The sequence below is a fragment of the Myotis nattereri genome, assembly GCF_964212035.1.
Source record: "Myotis nattereri genome assembly, chromosome: 5".
NCBI lineage: Eukaryota > Metazoa > Chordata > Mammalia > Chiroptera > Vespertilionidae > Myotis > Myotis nattereri.
Window position 1 is genome coordinate 26139965 of NC_138080.1, and position 13320 is coordinate 26153284.

The 13320-nt window shown below is 50.1% G+C and overlaps 1 protein-coding gene and 1 pseudogene across 2 annotated transcripts; both read left to right on the forward strand.

The window, feature by feature from the left end:
* Positions 1-359: 359 nt before the first annotated feature.
* On the forward strand, positions 360-1339 carry LOC308518939 (phosphoglycerate mutase 1-like; annotated as a pseudogene). The gene is made up of 2 exons: positions 360-576; positions 801-1339. The product of its transcript is annotated as a phosphoglycerate mutase 1-like (transcript).
* Positions 1340-6478: 5139 nt separating this feature from the next.
* On the forward strand, positions 6479-13221 carry ICAM3 (intercellular adhesion molecule 3). The gene is made up of 7 exons (XM_081090743.1): positions 6479-6821; positions 7435-7701; positions 11006-11302; positions 11634-11921; positions 12238-12492; positions 12604-12852; positions 12936-13221. Exons 1-7 carry the CDS (start codon positions 6740-6742, stop codon positions 13127-13129), a joined length of 1632 nt encoding a protein of 543 aa, XP_080946869.1. The 5' UTR covers positions 6479-6739; the 3' UTR covers positions 13130-13221.
* Positions 13222-13320: the final 99 nt, after the last annotated feature.

Below are 13320 nucleotides of genomic sequence, written 5' to 3' on the forward strand. Positions count from 1 at the left end.
GTGCAGCTGCTTTTTAAAAAACTTTTATGGTGTAATATTTTCACCAATAAAGAATTATTTTTAAAAAACTTTTATATGGACAATTTAAAGCATATGCAGAACAAGGGAGAATAATGTCATGAACAGGCAGCATCAACAGTTTCCAATGCCCGTGGCCAGTTATGCTTCAACTCTACTCCCACCCCCACCTCTACCATTGGATCATTTTGAAACAAATCCCAGATATCATATCATTTTATCTGTAAAAACTTCCATATATGTCTCAAAAAGATGTAACCACAAACAATCACTACAATATTGTCCCCACACCTAAAAAGTTTAACAATTCCTGAGTCTGCGCCGCACTTGGACCCGCCACCATGGCTGCCTCCAAGCTGGTGCTGATCCGGCCTGGCGAGAGCGCGTGGAACCTGGAGAACCGCTTCAGCGGCTGGTACCATGTGGACCTGAGCCCAGCTGGGCACGAGGAGGCAAAGCGAGGTGGGCAGGCGCTGCAAGATGCCGGCTGAGTTTGACATCTGCTTCACCTCAGTGCAGAAGAGAGCAATTTGGACCCTCTGGACTGTGCTGGATGCCTTAGACCAGTGGTCGGCAAACTCATTAGTCAACAGAGCCAAAGATCAACAGTACAACGACTGAAATTTCTTTTGAGAGCCAAATTTTTTAAACTTAAACTATATAGGTAGGTACATTGTTATTAACGTAATTAGGGTACTCCTAAGGCTTAGGAAGAGCCACACTCCAGGGGCCAAAGAGCCGCATGTGGCTCGCGAGCCGCAGTTTGCCGACCACGGCCTTAGTTAGACCACATGTGGCTGCCTGTAGTGAGGGCTTGGCGTCTCAGTGAGCGGCACTATGTGCGTCTGACTGGTCTTAAAGCAGAAACTGCTGCCAAGCAAGGCGAGGCCCAGGTAAACATCTGGAGGCGCTTATGATATCCCACCACCACCGATGGAGCCCGACCATCTCTTCTACAGCAACATCAGTAAGGATCGCAGGTATGCAGACCTCACTGAGATCAGCTACCCTCCTGTGAGAGTCTGAAGGACACTATTGCAGAGCTCTGCCCTTTTGGAATGAAGAAATAGCGCCCCAGATCAAGGAGAGGAAACCGATACTGATTGCAACCCATGGCAACAGCCTTCGGGGCATTGTCAGACATCTGGAGGGTCTTTCTGAAGGGGCTTATCATGGAGCTGAACCTGCGACTGGTATTCCCATTGTCTATGAATTGGACAAGAACTTGAAGCCCATCAAACCCATGCAGTTCCTGGGGGATGAAGAGACTGTACATGAAGCCATGGAGGCTGTGAATACCCAGGGCAAGGCCAAGAAGTGAAGGCGAGCAGGCAGACGACCTTCCCAAGGACACCCTCCCTCCCATCCCATTCCTCTGCATCTCTCCTGCTCACATGTCACACTGACCACATCTGTAGGCGTCTTAGGTTGTAGCTGCAGATGGAGACTGGTGGCTCCCAATTTTGCGTTAGCCATTTTGTCTCCTGCACCCACTCCCTTCATGCAATCTAGTCAGAATGGCACCTGTGGGGCATGGGTCCTCCATCCCGGCCGAGGGAGACTCTTATCTAAGAGAGTCCAGGGGTAATAACTCCAGTTTTTTGCTAGTGTTTTGTTTATGACTAAGGACCTGCTTGAGAGCAGGGGGCTAGGGAGGAGCCATGTTAAGGCGTGACCAATGAGGAGAGGCAAGAGAGGCTGTTTGTGTTCCTGCAAGCAGTGCTGTGCTACTCTGCAGACAGGTGAACTGACTGGGGGCTCTGGTCATTCCAGCGGAAGATGAACGCCTGGTGATTCCAACAAACATTTCCTCCTTGACCCCAGGAAAGCTGGCTCCAGAAGATTGGGATCAATCCTGAATGTTTACGTGTTGCATTGACTTTTACAAAAAGAAAGCACATCTATATAAAATAATACAAAACAAAAACCCTTCTGGGGTTTCTAGTAGTGGTGAACTCTTCCCACAAGGGGTCATCACCAAATAAGCCATTCCTCACACCAGGGTGGGAGAGCTCCTTGGCCGGTAGGCATCATCCTGCTGTGTTTTAGAATCCCTCCCCGGCCTCAGTGTCTCATGGCAGTGAAATGTCACTTGATCATGTCCAGCTGTGTCTTTCACTGTGTGCGTTCTGAATCATGTTCCAGTTGCTGGCCCTGCCACGTGGGCCCAGTAGGCATTTTGAGCATAACTACTAAATCTTTTTTCAGATGAGTATGATAAAGGAGTGATGTACAATAATAAAAAAAAAAAAGGTTTAACAATTCCTTGATAGCATTGGGTAGCCTGTGAGATTTCCCCAATTGTCTCTCAAACATTTGTCCAAATAAAAATCCAAACAAGGTCACACACTGCACTTGGCTGGGGACTGGTTTGTCTTCCTCTTTTCTCCCCACTTGCCACATATTCGTGGAGGAAATGGGGTTGTCCTTTAGGCTTTACCAGTCTGATGTCATCCTTGTGGTGTGGTTTCAGTGCATTTCTCTGTCCTCATCTTGACCACAGATGATCCAGTTCAGCTTCCTTTAAAAAAGAAAAATGTTTTCATTGATTTTCTTTTTTAGAGAGAGAGGAAGGGAGAGGGATTAGAGAGATAGAAACATCAATGATAGCCCTGACCGGTTTGGCTCAGTGGATAGAGCGACAGCCTACGGACTCAAGTGTCCCAGGTTCGATTCTGATCAAGGACATGTACCTTGGTTGCGGGCACATCCCCAGTGGGGAGTGTGCAGGAGGCAGCTGATCGATGTTCCTCTCTCATCGATGTTTCTAACTCTCTATCCCTCTTCCTTCCACTCTGTAAAAAATCAATAAAATACATTTTAAAAAAAGAAAGAAAGAAAAAGAAACATCAATGATAGACATCTATTGGCTGCCTTCTGTGCGCACCCTACTAGGGATTGAGCCTGCAACCCAAGCATGTGCCCTGACCGGGAATCAAACTGGGGACCCCTTGGTTCATGGATGGATGCTCAGCCACTGAGTCACACTGGCTGGTCTAGTTTCTATTTTTTTGGCAAGTCTTTCCTAGAGGCCATTGTGCCCTCTTAGCAGGAGGTACTCAAGGTCTGCTTGTTCCTCTTGTGACATGAGTAGCCACCTAGACCCATCAGGGATGCAGTTTTTACTTCATTCTGAACGATTGCAAACATACAGAAAAGTTGGAAGAATGGTACAGTGAACACCCCTAGATTTCACAATTGCCATGTTATTAAATTTACTTTATCATATTGTATCTATTCATCTATTCATTCCTGGGCCATCAATCCATCTCATGTTTTGGATACAAATCAAAATAAGTAAATGCTGTTTGTGTGTGTGTGTGTGTGTGTGTGTTGAAATGTACATAAATTTTACCATTTTAACCATTTTTAAGTGTAGGATTCAGTGGCATTAAATACATTCACAATGTTGTATAACCAACTCCACTATGGATTTATAGAATGTTGTCATTTTTCCAAACAGAAACTGCCCCCATCCCACACTAACTCCCCATTTCCCTCCTCCACCAGCCCCTGGGAACCATCATTCTACCTTCTCTATGAATTTTCCTCGTTTAGGGACCTTATATAAGTGGAATATTTGTTTGGCTGTGCCTGGCTTATTTCACTTAGCATAATGTTTTCAAAGTTCACCCATGTTGTAGCATGTATCAAATTTTCCTTTTTTAAATTTATTTTTTGTTGACAGTATTCCAGATGTCTCCCCATTTCCCCCTGCTTCGCCCCCCTTCACCCAGCCCCCAGGCCTTCACCACACTATTTCTGTGTCCATGGACGGGGAATCAAACCAGCAACCTCAGTGCATGGGTCAACGCCCAACCACCGAGCCACACCAGCAGAGTGAATTTTCTTTCCTTTGAAGGATTAATAATATTCCATTGTATGTATACAACAGTTTGTTTATCCATTCATCTGTTGGTGGAATTTGGGTTGTTTCCACCCTTGGGCTATTGTGAATAATGCTACTATGAATATTGGTGTGTAACTATCTGAGTCCCAGCTCTTTTTTTATTTTTATTTTTATTTATTCTTGAGAGAGAGAGAGAGAGAGAGAGAGAGAGAGAGAGAGAGAGAAACATTGATTTATTGTCCCACTTATTTATGCATTCATTGGTTGATTCTTTTGTGTGCCCTGAGGACCAAACTCCCAGCCTTGACATATTGGGATGAAGTTCTAACTGAGCTACCGAGCCAGGGTCTGAGTCCCTGCTTTCAATTCTTTTAGGAGAGGAATTGCTGGATCATTCTGTTTAACTTTTGGAGGAACAAAGTTTTATATTCCTACCAGCAAAGTGTGTGTGTTCCAGTTTCTGCACATCCTCATGAACACTTGCTATTTTCTGTGGGTGTTTTGTTGTTGTTGTTGTTGTTTTAATGGGAGCCATCCTAATAGGTGTGAAGCACTATCTCATTGTAGTTTCGATTTGCATTCCCCTAATGACTGATGATGTTGAGCACTTTTCATGTATTTATTGGTCATTTGAACAGCTTCTTTGGAGAAATGTCTATTCAACTTTGCCCATTTTTTAATTGGGTTTTGGCTGCTGTTGTTGAGTTGTAAGAGTTCTTTACAATCTGGATAGAATCTCTTATCAGATATATTATTTACAAATACTTTTGAGTTTTAGTTGCCCTCTCAGCACCATCTGGGAACTAGATGGGGGAGCAGGGCAGCAGAGGAGACCCCTGATTGGAGGGAGTGGTGCCCAGGTGAGAGAGGAGAGGGCATGGCCTCAGTGGTGGGGAGAGTGGATGAATGCTAGTACCGTCAAGGCCCTCAACAAGGTCCCTCACTGGCGCTCAGATCAGAGGAACAAGAGGTGGACTGGAGGCCTGAGACATGGAGCAGATGGAGGTGGGAGTGGCCACCTGACACCAAGTCCGTTCTCTTGGGATGAAAAGACCAACTGCCTGGAGAGGCAGGCAAGGGAGAGATGAGGACAGGGGCAGGGGCAAGTTACAAGTGGCATCCTTGCCCTGGCCAGTGTGGCTCCAGTGTTGTCCCATACACTGAAAGTTGCCAGTTAGATTCCCGGTCAGAGCACATGCCAGGGCTGCTAGCATGTAGGAGGCAGCTGATTAATGTTTTACTCTCACATTGTTTCTCTCTCTTACTATCCCTTCCTCTCTCTCTAAAAATCCATTTTAAAAGTTAAACAAAAACAAGTAGCATCCTTGACGGATGGTGGCTCAGGATTCAGCTGTCCCCTAACAATTCCACCTCAGCACTGTGCATAGGGAATTCGGGGATCTCCCAAAACCTCCAAAGGTGGCAGGACCCCCCACAATCTTCAAAGGTGGCTCCCCCCACAGGAGCTGCTCCAGTGGCCAACACAGGGCCTGGCACAAGAGCCCAATAAATGTGGGCTCTGTTCATTTTCATGGCTTTACTCATCTTCGGGGACCCCTCTTTATCATCTCCAAATCTCTTATTTGTCCCCTAAGAATGTTGGATCTCACATTAATCCCTGAGGCCCTGCCTAGAAGTCCCTCGTTGTTCTCTTGAAATGCCTTGAAATCCCACCTTATCACTTCAAGGACACAGGCAGGTGGTCTCCCATTACCTTTTTTAAAAAAAATATTTTTTTATTGATTTCTTGGAGGAAGTGAGATAGATAGATAAATAGATAGATCAATGATGAGAGAGAATCATTGATCGGCTGCCTCCTGCACACCCCCCACTGGGGATCCAGCCCCCAACACAGGCATGTACCCTAACCCGGAATTGAACCATAACCTCCTGGTTCCTGGGTTGACACTCAACCACTGAGCCACGCCAGCCGGACTCCCATTACCTTTCTCTCTAGGAACAGAACACCTTCTGCTTTGTTACTAAAGTAAAGGAGTTTGGTCAACTGCTGGCGTCAAAGCAAACATGAGTTCGCAGCCAAGAAAGTAACGGTCTGTTAAGGGAATGGTGCTACGCCTGGAGCTTGTGTGCATAGACCTGGCTCCTCCGTGGCTTCTGGGGAGGGCTACCTGGGGGAATGTTGCTGGGAGGCCAGGGTAAGGAAGGGCTGGCTGATCATTGCATCTGGTCCTCACGTCAGCCATGGCTCCATTCTGTCTGGTTTTGCAAGGATTTGGTGGGTGGGATCGCTCCATTTTCTTGGGTCCAGAGCTGACATATAACTGAGGCCTATCTTCCTCTGTGGTCACTAGACCTGAGGCTTTGTTCCAAAGATTATTTGATGCCAACCAGAACCTCATTGTCCTGAAGGCTTAGTGATGAAGGGAGTGGACCAGCAAGGGAGAGGTGAAAGTCAGGGAGTGGGATGAGGCCAGTTTGATCACAAGGAAAGAAAGGAGAGAAGGTCATATGAAAGAAATGAAGTGTGCGCAATTTCACACTTACCTAAGCTCAGCAGGAAGGAGGTGTCTTGCCCCCCTCCAACCCCCCTCCTCCCCAGTACGAGAACAAAGGAAGAGGGTTGTGTTCTCATTTCCTGTGCGTTCATTTGGGAGCCAGAAGTGTAACTGAGGCCCACCCAGTGGGCGATTCATTAGAGCCCTCCACCTCCCTGGACCCTAGCTGGGTTCCCCACTCTGGACCTCCGGGGCCACAGAACATCCCCCCTGCCCTTCCCCAGGCCTGGGCAAGGTGCCGCCCCGGACTTCTGCAATCTTAACCGCTGTGGCTGTGCTTCCTGGTGGCCCCGCCTGCTCCCCTCTGACCTGCCCAGTGCCACATTAAGGCACTGTCCTCCATAGGCTGGCCACCATGGTGCCTTTGGGGCCACTGCCCAGGGCCTGCTGGACTCCGCTCATCTCTCTGCTTCTGGTCTGCTGCCTGTTGCCTCCAGGTGAGGCCAGTCAACTTGGGGAGGGCTAGAATTGGGGGCTGGTAGAGAATGGGGGACCGGAGAAAGTGAAACTTCCCACATCCTGCTGCAAACTCTTTCTTAAACTCAAATCTGACTGGGGGCTCACCAGTGTCCTGGAGAGAAAGTTGTGGGGCCTTAACTCAGCCAGGGCTTCCTGGGGCCCAGTCCCTGGATGTGATTGTGATTTGTCCTCCCCACCCAACTCTCTCTCCTCTCTCTCTCTCTCTCTCTCTCTCTCTCTCTCTCTCTCTCTCTCTGCTCCATCTGAAACTTTGACTTCTGCCTACACTCTTCCTCTTACCAGGATCACTCTTCCCTTTCACTTGGCTAACTCCTACTTACCCTTTAAAACTGCCTGTACTTGTCTTGTCCGGGAAGCTTCCCTGATTCACTTCCTCCTATAGGCCCCTTCCTATAGGCCTCCCTCTGAGCTCTCCCGTCTCTGATCCATCACCTGTCTTCCCCACTGAATTGGAGGCACCATGAAGGCAAAGACCGTATCTCAGGTTGAGGAGGTGTTGGATGGTAGGGCCTCAACATGCATGGGCTGGGGGGCGCTGGATCAAGCAGCGGAGCTTCCATGTTCCCGTAGGTGCCCAGGGGCAGGCGTTCCGGCTTCGGGTGGAGCCCCAGAACCCGGTGGTGCCTGCTGGAGGGTCCCTCTTGGTAAACTGCAGTACAGATTGCCCCCAACCTGAACTCATCAGCCTGGAGACATCCCTGTTCAAGGAGGAAGCGGGCGAAGGCCTGGGCTGGAAGGCCTACTGGCTCAGCAATGTGACCGGTGACAGTGAGATCTTCTGCTCCGGCATCTGCAACGGCTCGCAGATGTCAGACTCCTCTGACATCACAGTGTACCGTGAGTAGATGTGCCGGGAGCTGGGACTGGCCTCAGGCAGTCGGGGGGAGTGGGCCTGGAGTTTGCAGGAATGGACCAGGACTCTGACCCAGAGTTTGGACCTGGACATGTGTGTGTGTGTGTGTGTGTGTGTGTGTGAAAGAGACAGAGACAGATGCATCTCAAGCATATGACAGAGCAGCAGTGTAAAATCAATTTATTTGGGTCCCAGGAGGCATTTAAAAATGATAGTACATGTCTTTTATTTATTACTTATATTTTTATGGCAGGTAATAAATTAATGGGGCTCCAAAATAAAAAAGTATAAAAACATAGCAATGCCAAATCTCCATTTACCTAGCACTGCTGGCAGGGACCACTGCTTTAAGTGTATAAACCCACTTTAGCCCTCATTCAGTCCTACAAAGATCCCAGGGCGGGGGGGGGGGGGAGCGCTGCCCTTGTGAGCCTCATTTCACAGCTAAGGAAACTGAGGTACAGTGGGGTGGAGTCATCCGTCGGGTTCACAGCCCCTGAGCGGCGAAGCTGGCAGTCTGGCTCCCAAGACTTAGTAACAGGTGAAGCCTTCCTTTCCAGACTGGGAATCCCCCTGGCACTGGTTTCTTGTGATCCTTCCAAGAGTTTCTCTGCATTTATTTATTTAGAATTAGAGGCCCGGTGCACGAAATTCATGCACGGGGGAGGGAGGGTCCCCTCAGCTCAGCCTGCACCCTCTCCAATCCAGGACCTCTTGGGCATCCCTCTCACAATCCTGGACCGCTGGCTCCTAACTGCTCACATGTCTGCCTGCCTGATTGCCCCTAACTGCCCCCTCTTCCGGCCTGGTTGCCCCTAATTGCCCCCTGCCATCCTGGTCACCCCATGCAGCCTGCTGCTCAGTCGTTTGGTCGTCCTTCCCTCAGCCCCCTGCCAGCCTGGTCACCCCACACAGCCTGCTGCTCAGTCGTTTGGTCGCCCCTCACTAACCCCCTGCTGGCCGTGCCCCACGCAGCCTGTTCGGTTGTCCCTTCGGTTGTGACGGTTGCTTAGGCTTTTATATAGATAGATAGTTTATTGCCCTACCCGGTTTCTCAGTGGTTAGAGCGTTTGCCTGCAGACTGAAGATGTCAGGTTCAATTCTGGTCAAGGGCATGTTTCTTGGTTGCAAACTGAGTCTTGGCCAGTCAGGGTGTGTGCGCGAGGCAACCAATTAATGTGTCTCCCTCACATAGATGTTTCTCTCTCTGTGTGTCTCTCCCCCTCCCTTCTATTCTCTCTAAAAATCAATGAGGAGCCGGCCAACATGGCTCAGTGGTTGAGTGTGGACCCGTGGACCCATGGACCCATGAACCAGGAGGTCCCTGTTCGATTTCTGGTCAGGGCACATGACCTGGTTGTGGGCTTGTTCTCCAGTAGGGGGGCATACAGGAGGCAGCAGATTGGTGTTTCTCTCTCTCTCTCCCTTCCTCTCTCTGAAATTAATAAAAACATATTTTTTGAAAAGGCATACAACAGACTAGATCACTCACGGTGCCTACTGCTTTGTGAAGCCTTCATGGATAAGTGTAGCACCCACGGGTATGCTCTTATGTGGGTGCCAGTGTCTACGTACTTGTGTACCTCCATGTGTGTCCATAGCATATGTATCTGCTATTGTCTATGTTTGTGGGAGTGTACATGTGTATGTGTTAGTGCTTGTGTGTGTGTGTGCCTGTGTCTGTCTGTGTCTGTCAGTGTGTATCTCCATGATTGTATCTATATCTCCATGTGTGACTGCCTGTGTTATCTGTGTGTGGGGGCAAGTGTGTTTGTTTCAATATCTGTGTGTCTGTGGATGTCTGTGTCAATGTGTCTACATATATGTTTGCATCCATATATATTTCTGTGTAATGTGTACATCTGCATGTGTCCATCTACCTGTATGGATCTGTGTGTCTGTGAGGTGCCTCTGGCCAGGCCTGTTGTTCCTGGCTCATGAGGTCTGACTGTGCTCAGCTCTTCCCAACTCTATCTCACTTTGGGTAGCTTGGTATCAGCCATGGTGGGGATACTTACACTACAGAAATTGGCAAATGCTCCTTATCCGGGCTCTCCCACCCCACCCCCGAGAGCCCAAGCATAACCAGAATTTACCAGCATAACACTAGCCCTGACCAGTGGTGCCCAAGAGTAAGATGGAGGCCTCCTTGTCAAATATTCTAAAATTGTAGTAAGATGTTAAAGATTTTTCATAGCAGCCAGTCCATGGGCCTCTCTGACAGCTTGAGATCCAAACTCGAGTTGTCGGAGGTGAGCGTAAGTTGCTTCCCAAGGAGGTGAAGGATGTGGTCTGTGTGCCTGAGAAAGGCACTGCAGGGGTCCGGTCCCCCAAGATTGCGCCAGAGCACCTTGAGAGGCTGCCCCAGGCAAGTAGACTGTGAGAGTCTTGAGCACCTGGGACTGATGGGGAAGGGTTGGGCCAAGCTCTTAGAGAGGCCAAGGCCAGAGTCCAGGCCAGAAGCTGGGAGGAGAGCCAGGGGAATCCCTAGATGTGACACCAAAAGAGGCAGGTGGACACACAGGTCCAAAGTTTGGGAGACTCACATTCTAACCCAGGTTCTGCCCCTTCCTGGATGTGCCTCTCTGGGCAGATCACCTCTCTGGGCTTGTTTCTCCATCTGTAAAAAGAATAATAGAGAACATTTTACTCAGTTGCTATGTGAATGAAGGTGGATGCCTGATGACATTTGCAAAATCTAAGGAAAGCTCTAAATAGGAACTTTTATAATTGCTGTTAACATCGTAAGTGGTCATAGGCGTTAGTACCCTTTCCCTTTCTTTTTTTCTTTTTCTTTTTGAAATTCACCTCGAGGATATCTTTTTCCCATTAATTTTCAGAGTGAAAGGGAAGGAGGAGGGAGGGAGGGAGAAAGAAACATCAATGTGAGAGAGACACATCGATTGGTTGCCTCCCACGCACTCCCCAATTGAACTTGCAGAATTTGCAACCGAGGCAGGTGCCCTTGACGGGGAATCAGCTGGAGACCCTTCCGTCCACTAAGCAAAACGTGCCAGGGCTCTTTTTTTTTTTTTTTTTTTTTTACTGTAAGGTCCTTGTAAACAAATCTTTTATTTCCCTGTCTGACAAAACAGGAAATAATCGTCTTGGTGCTAATGACAATAGCAAACACTTCCACTAGCACATTTCTAAGCCCTCTAGGTTTATCAACTCGAAGTTCACAGTTCTGCACTGGGCCACCCTCGGGTCCTCTCCACTCCCTGGGGAGGGGGTTGCAAGGCTGACTGATAAGTTCTGTTCTCCCCTCCCTCTACCACCCACCCGCAGAGTTTCCGGAGCGTGTGGAGCTGGCACCCCTGTCCCCCTGGAATCCTGTGGGCAAAAACCTCACCTTGCGCTGCAGGGTGGCAGGCGGGGCACCCCGGGCCAAACTCTCCGTGTTGCTGCTCCGTGGGGAGGAGGTGCTGAGCCAGCAGCTGGCGGTTGGAGAAGTCACCACCACGGTGCTAGCCAGCAGAAATGATCATGGTGCCAATTTCTCTTGCCGCTGGGAACTGGACCTGCGGTCCCAAGGGCTGGGTCTGTTCCAGAACAGCTCAGTCCCCAGGCAGCTCCGAACCTTCGGTGAGGGAAGGGACTGCACAGTGTGGGTAATGAGCTGAGCCAGAGCAGGGGTGCCCTGGCCCTGAGGTTCCTGAGAATGGGGTGGCCTGGACCTCAAGGGCTTCTGGGAAGGCCTGCCCTTGGCCATTGGACGGGCGGCCTCAAAAATTCCCATGGTGGCAGGAATTTTTGAGAAGTATGTGCAGATAGATGTGTCCTAGGAAGGGGGTGATCCAGGTTACAGGGTATCCTGGGAAAGAAGAACCCTGGTTGGGGGGTATGAGTGTGTCACAGGGAAAGGGGTGTCCACGGCTGTGTGAGACCTCCAGCTCACTCCCACTCTTCTCCCCAGTCCTGCCAGTGACGCCTCCGCGTCTCTTCGCTCCCCGGTTCTTGGAGGTGGGAACATCCCAGGCCGTGAACTGCACCCTGGACGGGCTGTTTCCGGCCTCAGAGGCCCAGGTCCAACTGGCGCTGGGGGACCAGATGCTGAATGCCATAGTCAAGAGCTATGGTGACACGCTGACGGCCAGCGCCACAGCCACAGCCACCGCGGAGCTGGAGGGGGCTCAGGAGATTGTCTGCAATGTGACCCTGGGAGGCGAGAGCCAGGAGACTCAGGAGAATTTGACCATCTATAGTAAGAGGGGCCGGGGCCAAAACTGCTGCAGAGGTGAGGGCCAGGGGGTTGAGCTTCATTAGCCCAAAGGGCAAGGCACGGGAGAAGCCAAGCCAGAAAAGCAGGGCCTTAGCCGCCAACGTGGGAGGAGTTGCCGCGTGGGCGGGGCAGGGGCCTTCATTACAGGACCGCCTGAGTGCCCCAACTTAGGTGGGGCCCCAAGAGTAGCTAAAAGGCAAGGTCTGGTTACCCCGAGGGGAAAAATCTGGGTGGTCAGCTGGGCTTAGTGGACATGAGGGAGTGGATAGCAAACGCCCAGGCAATGCTACTCCTTCAGGCTTCTGGGGGCCCGTCTTGAACCTGAGCCAGCCCACCGTCCGTCAGGGGACCATAGTGAATGTGACTTGCGCTGCTGGAGCCCGAGTCCAGGTCACGTTGGACGGAGTTCCCGCTGCAGCCCCGGGACAGCTCGCGCTGCTTCAGCTAAACGCCACTGAGAGGGACGACAGACGCAGCTTCTTCTGCAGTGCGGCCCTCGAGGTGGATGGGGTGGTCTTGCACAAGAACAGGAGCGTCCAGCTGCGTGTACTGTGTGAGTAGGTCACTCTGACCTTGAATTCCTTGCTCTCCTGATTTGGAGAGACTTGATTCTCTCTTGCCCCATTGGACCTTGGGTTTGTCTGATCATTTGGCGGTCCCACAGATGGTCCCAAGATTGACCCGGCCAAATGTCCTCAGCACTTGATGTGGAAAGAAAGAACGACCCAAATCCTTCAGTGCCAAGCCCAGGGCAACCCAGATCCCCAGCTACAGTGTTTGCACGAAGGCTCCATGGCCCAGGTCCCCGTCGGGATCCCATTCCGAGTCAGGTTAAACTACAGTGGTACCTACCACTGCCAGGCGGCCAGCTCACAGGGCATATACACTGTCACTGTGGTGATGAATGTTCAAGGTGAGCTGAGGGGGGCCTGCGGTTCTAAATGGGCAAGCCTAGGGCCAGGGGTACGAGTATTTACTCCTTGCTTCTCTGCACAGAGCGGAACCCCATCACCATTACCATCGTCATAGCAGTGTTGACCATCCTGGGCTTTGTGGCTGCCATCCCGGCCTCAATTTACGTCTTCGGGGTGCACAAGCGTAGAGACATGTACCATGTGAATCAGGGAAACGCCGGGTTTCCCCTCACGTCTAAAACGGCTGAGGAGCCTCTGGGGGAACCACCATCTTGAGCCTCCAGCCAAAGACGACGGAAGGGGGGAGGGGGGCGGGGGTGTTTGGCTTTATCATCAGGTTCTGCAACAATAAAGTGCTCAAAATCCGGAGTCTGTGGCTTTTTAATATATATATATAAAATATATATATATATATATATATATTATATATATATATATATATATATATATATATATTTCAGAGAGGC

Coding starts and splice junctions, on each gene's coding strand:
- ICAM3 (XM_081090743.1), top strand. CDS start 6,740: ATGGTGCCTTTGGGGCCACTGCCCAGGGCCTGCTGGACTCCGCTCATC. Junction 7,702..11,005: donor CTCTGACATCACAGTGTACC/GTGAGTAGATGT, acceptor ACCCACCCGCAG/AGTTTCCGGAGCGTGTGGAG. Junction 12,853..12,935: donor TGTGGTGATGAATGTTCAAG/GTGAGCTGAGGG, acceptor TTCTCTGCACAG/AGCGGAACCCCATCACCATT.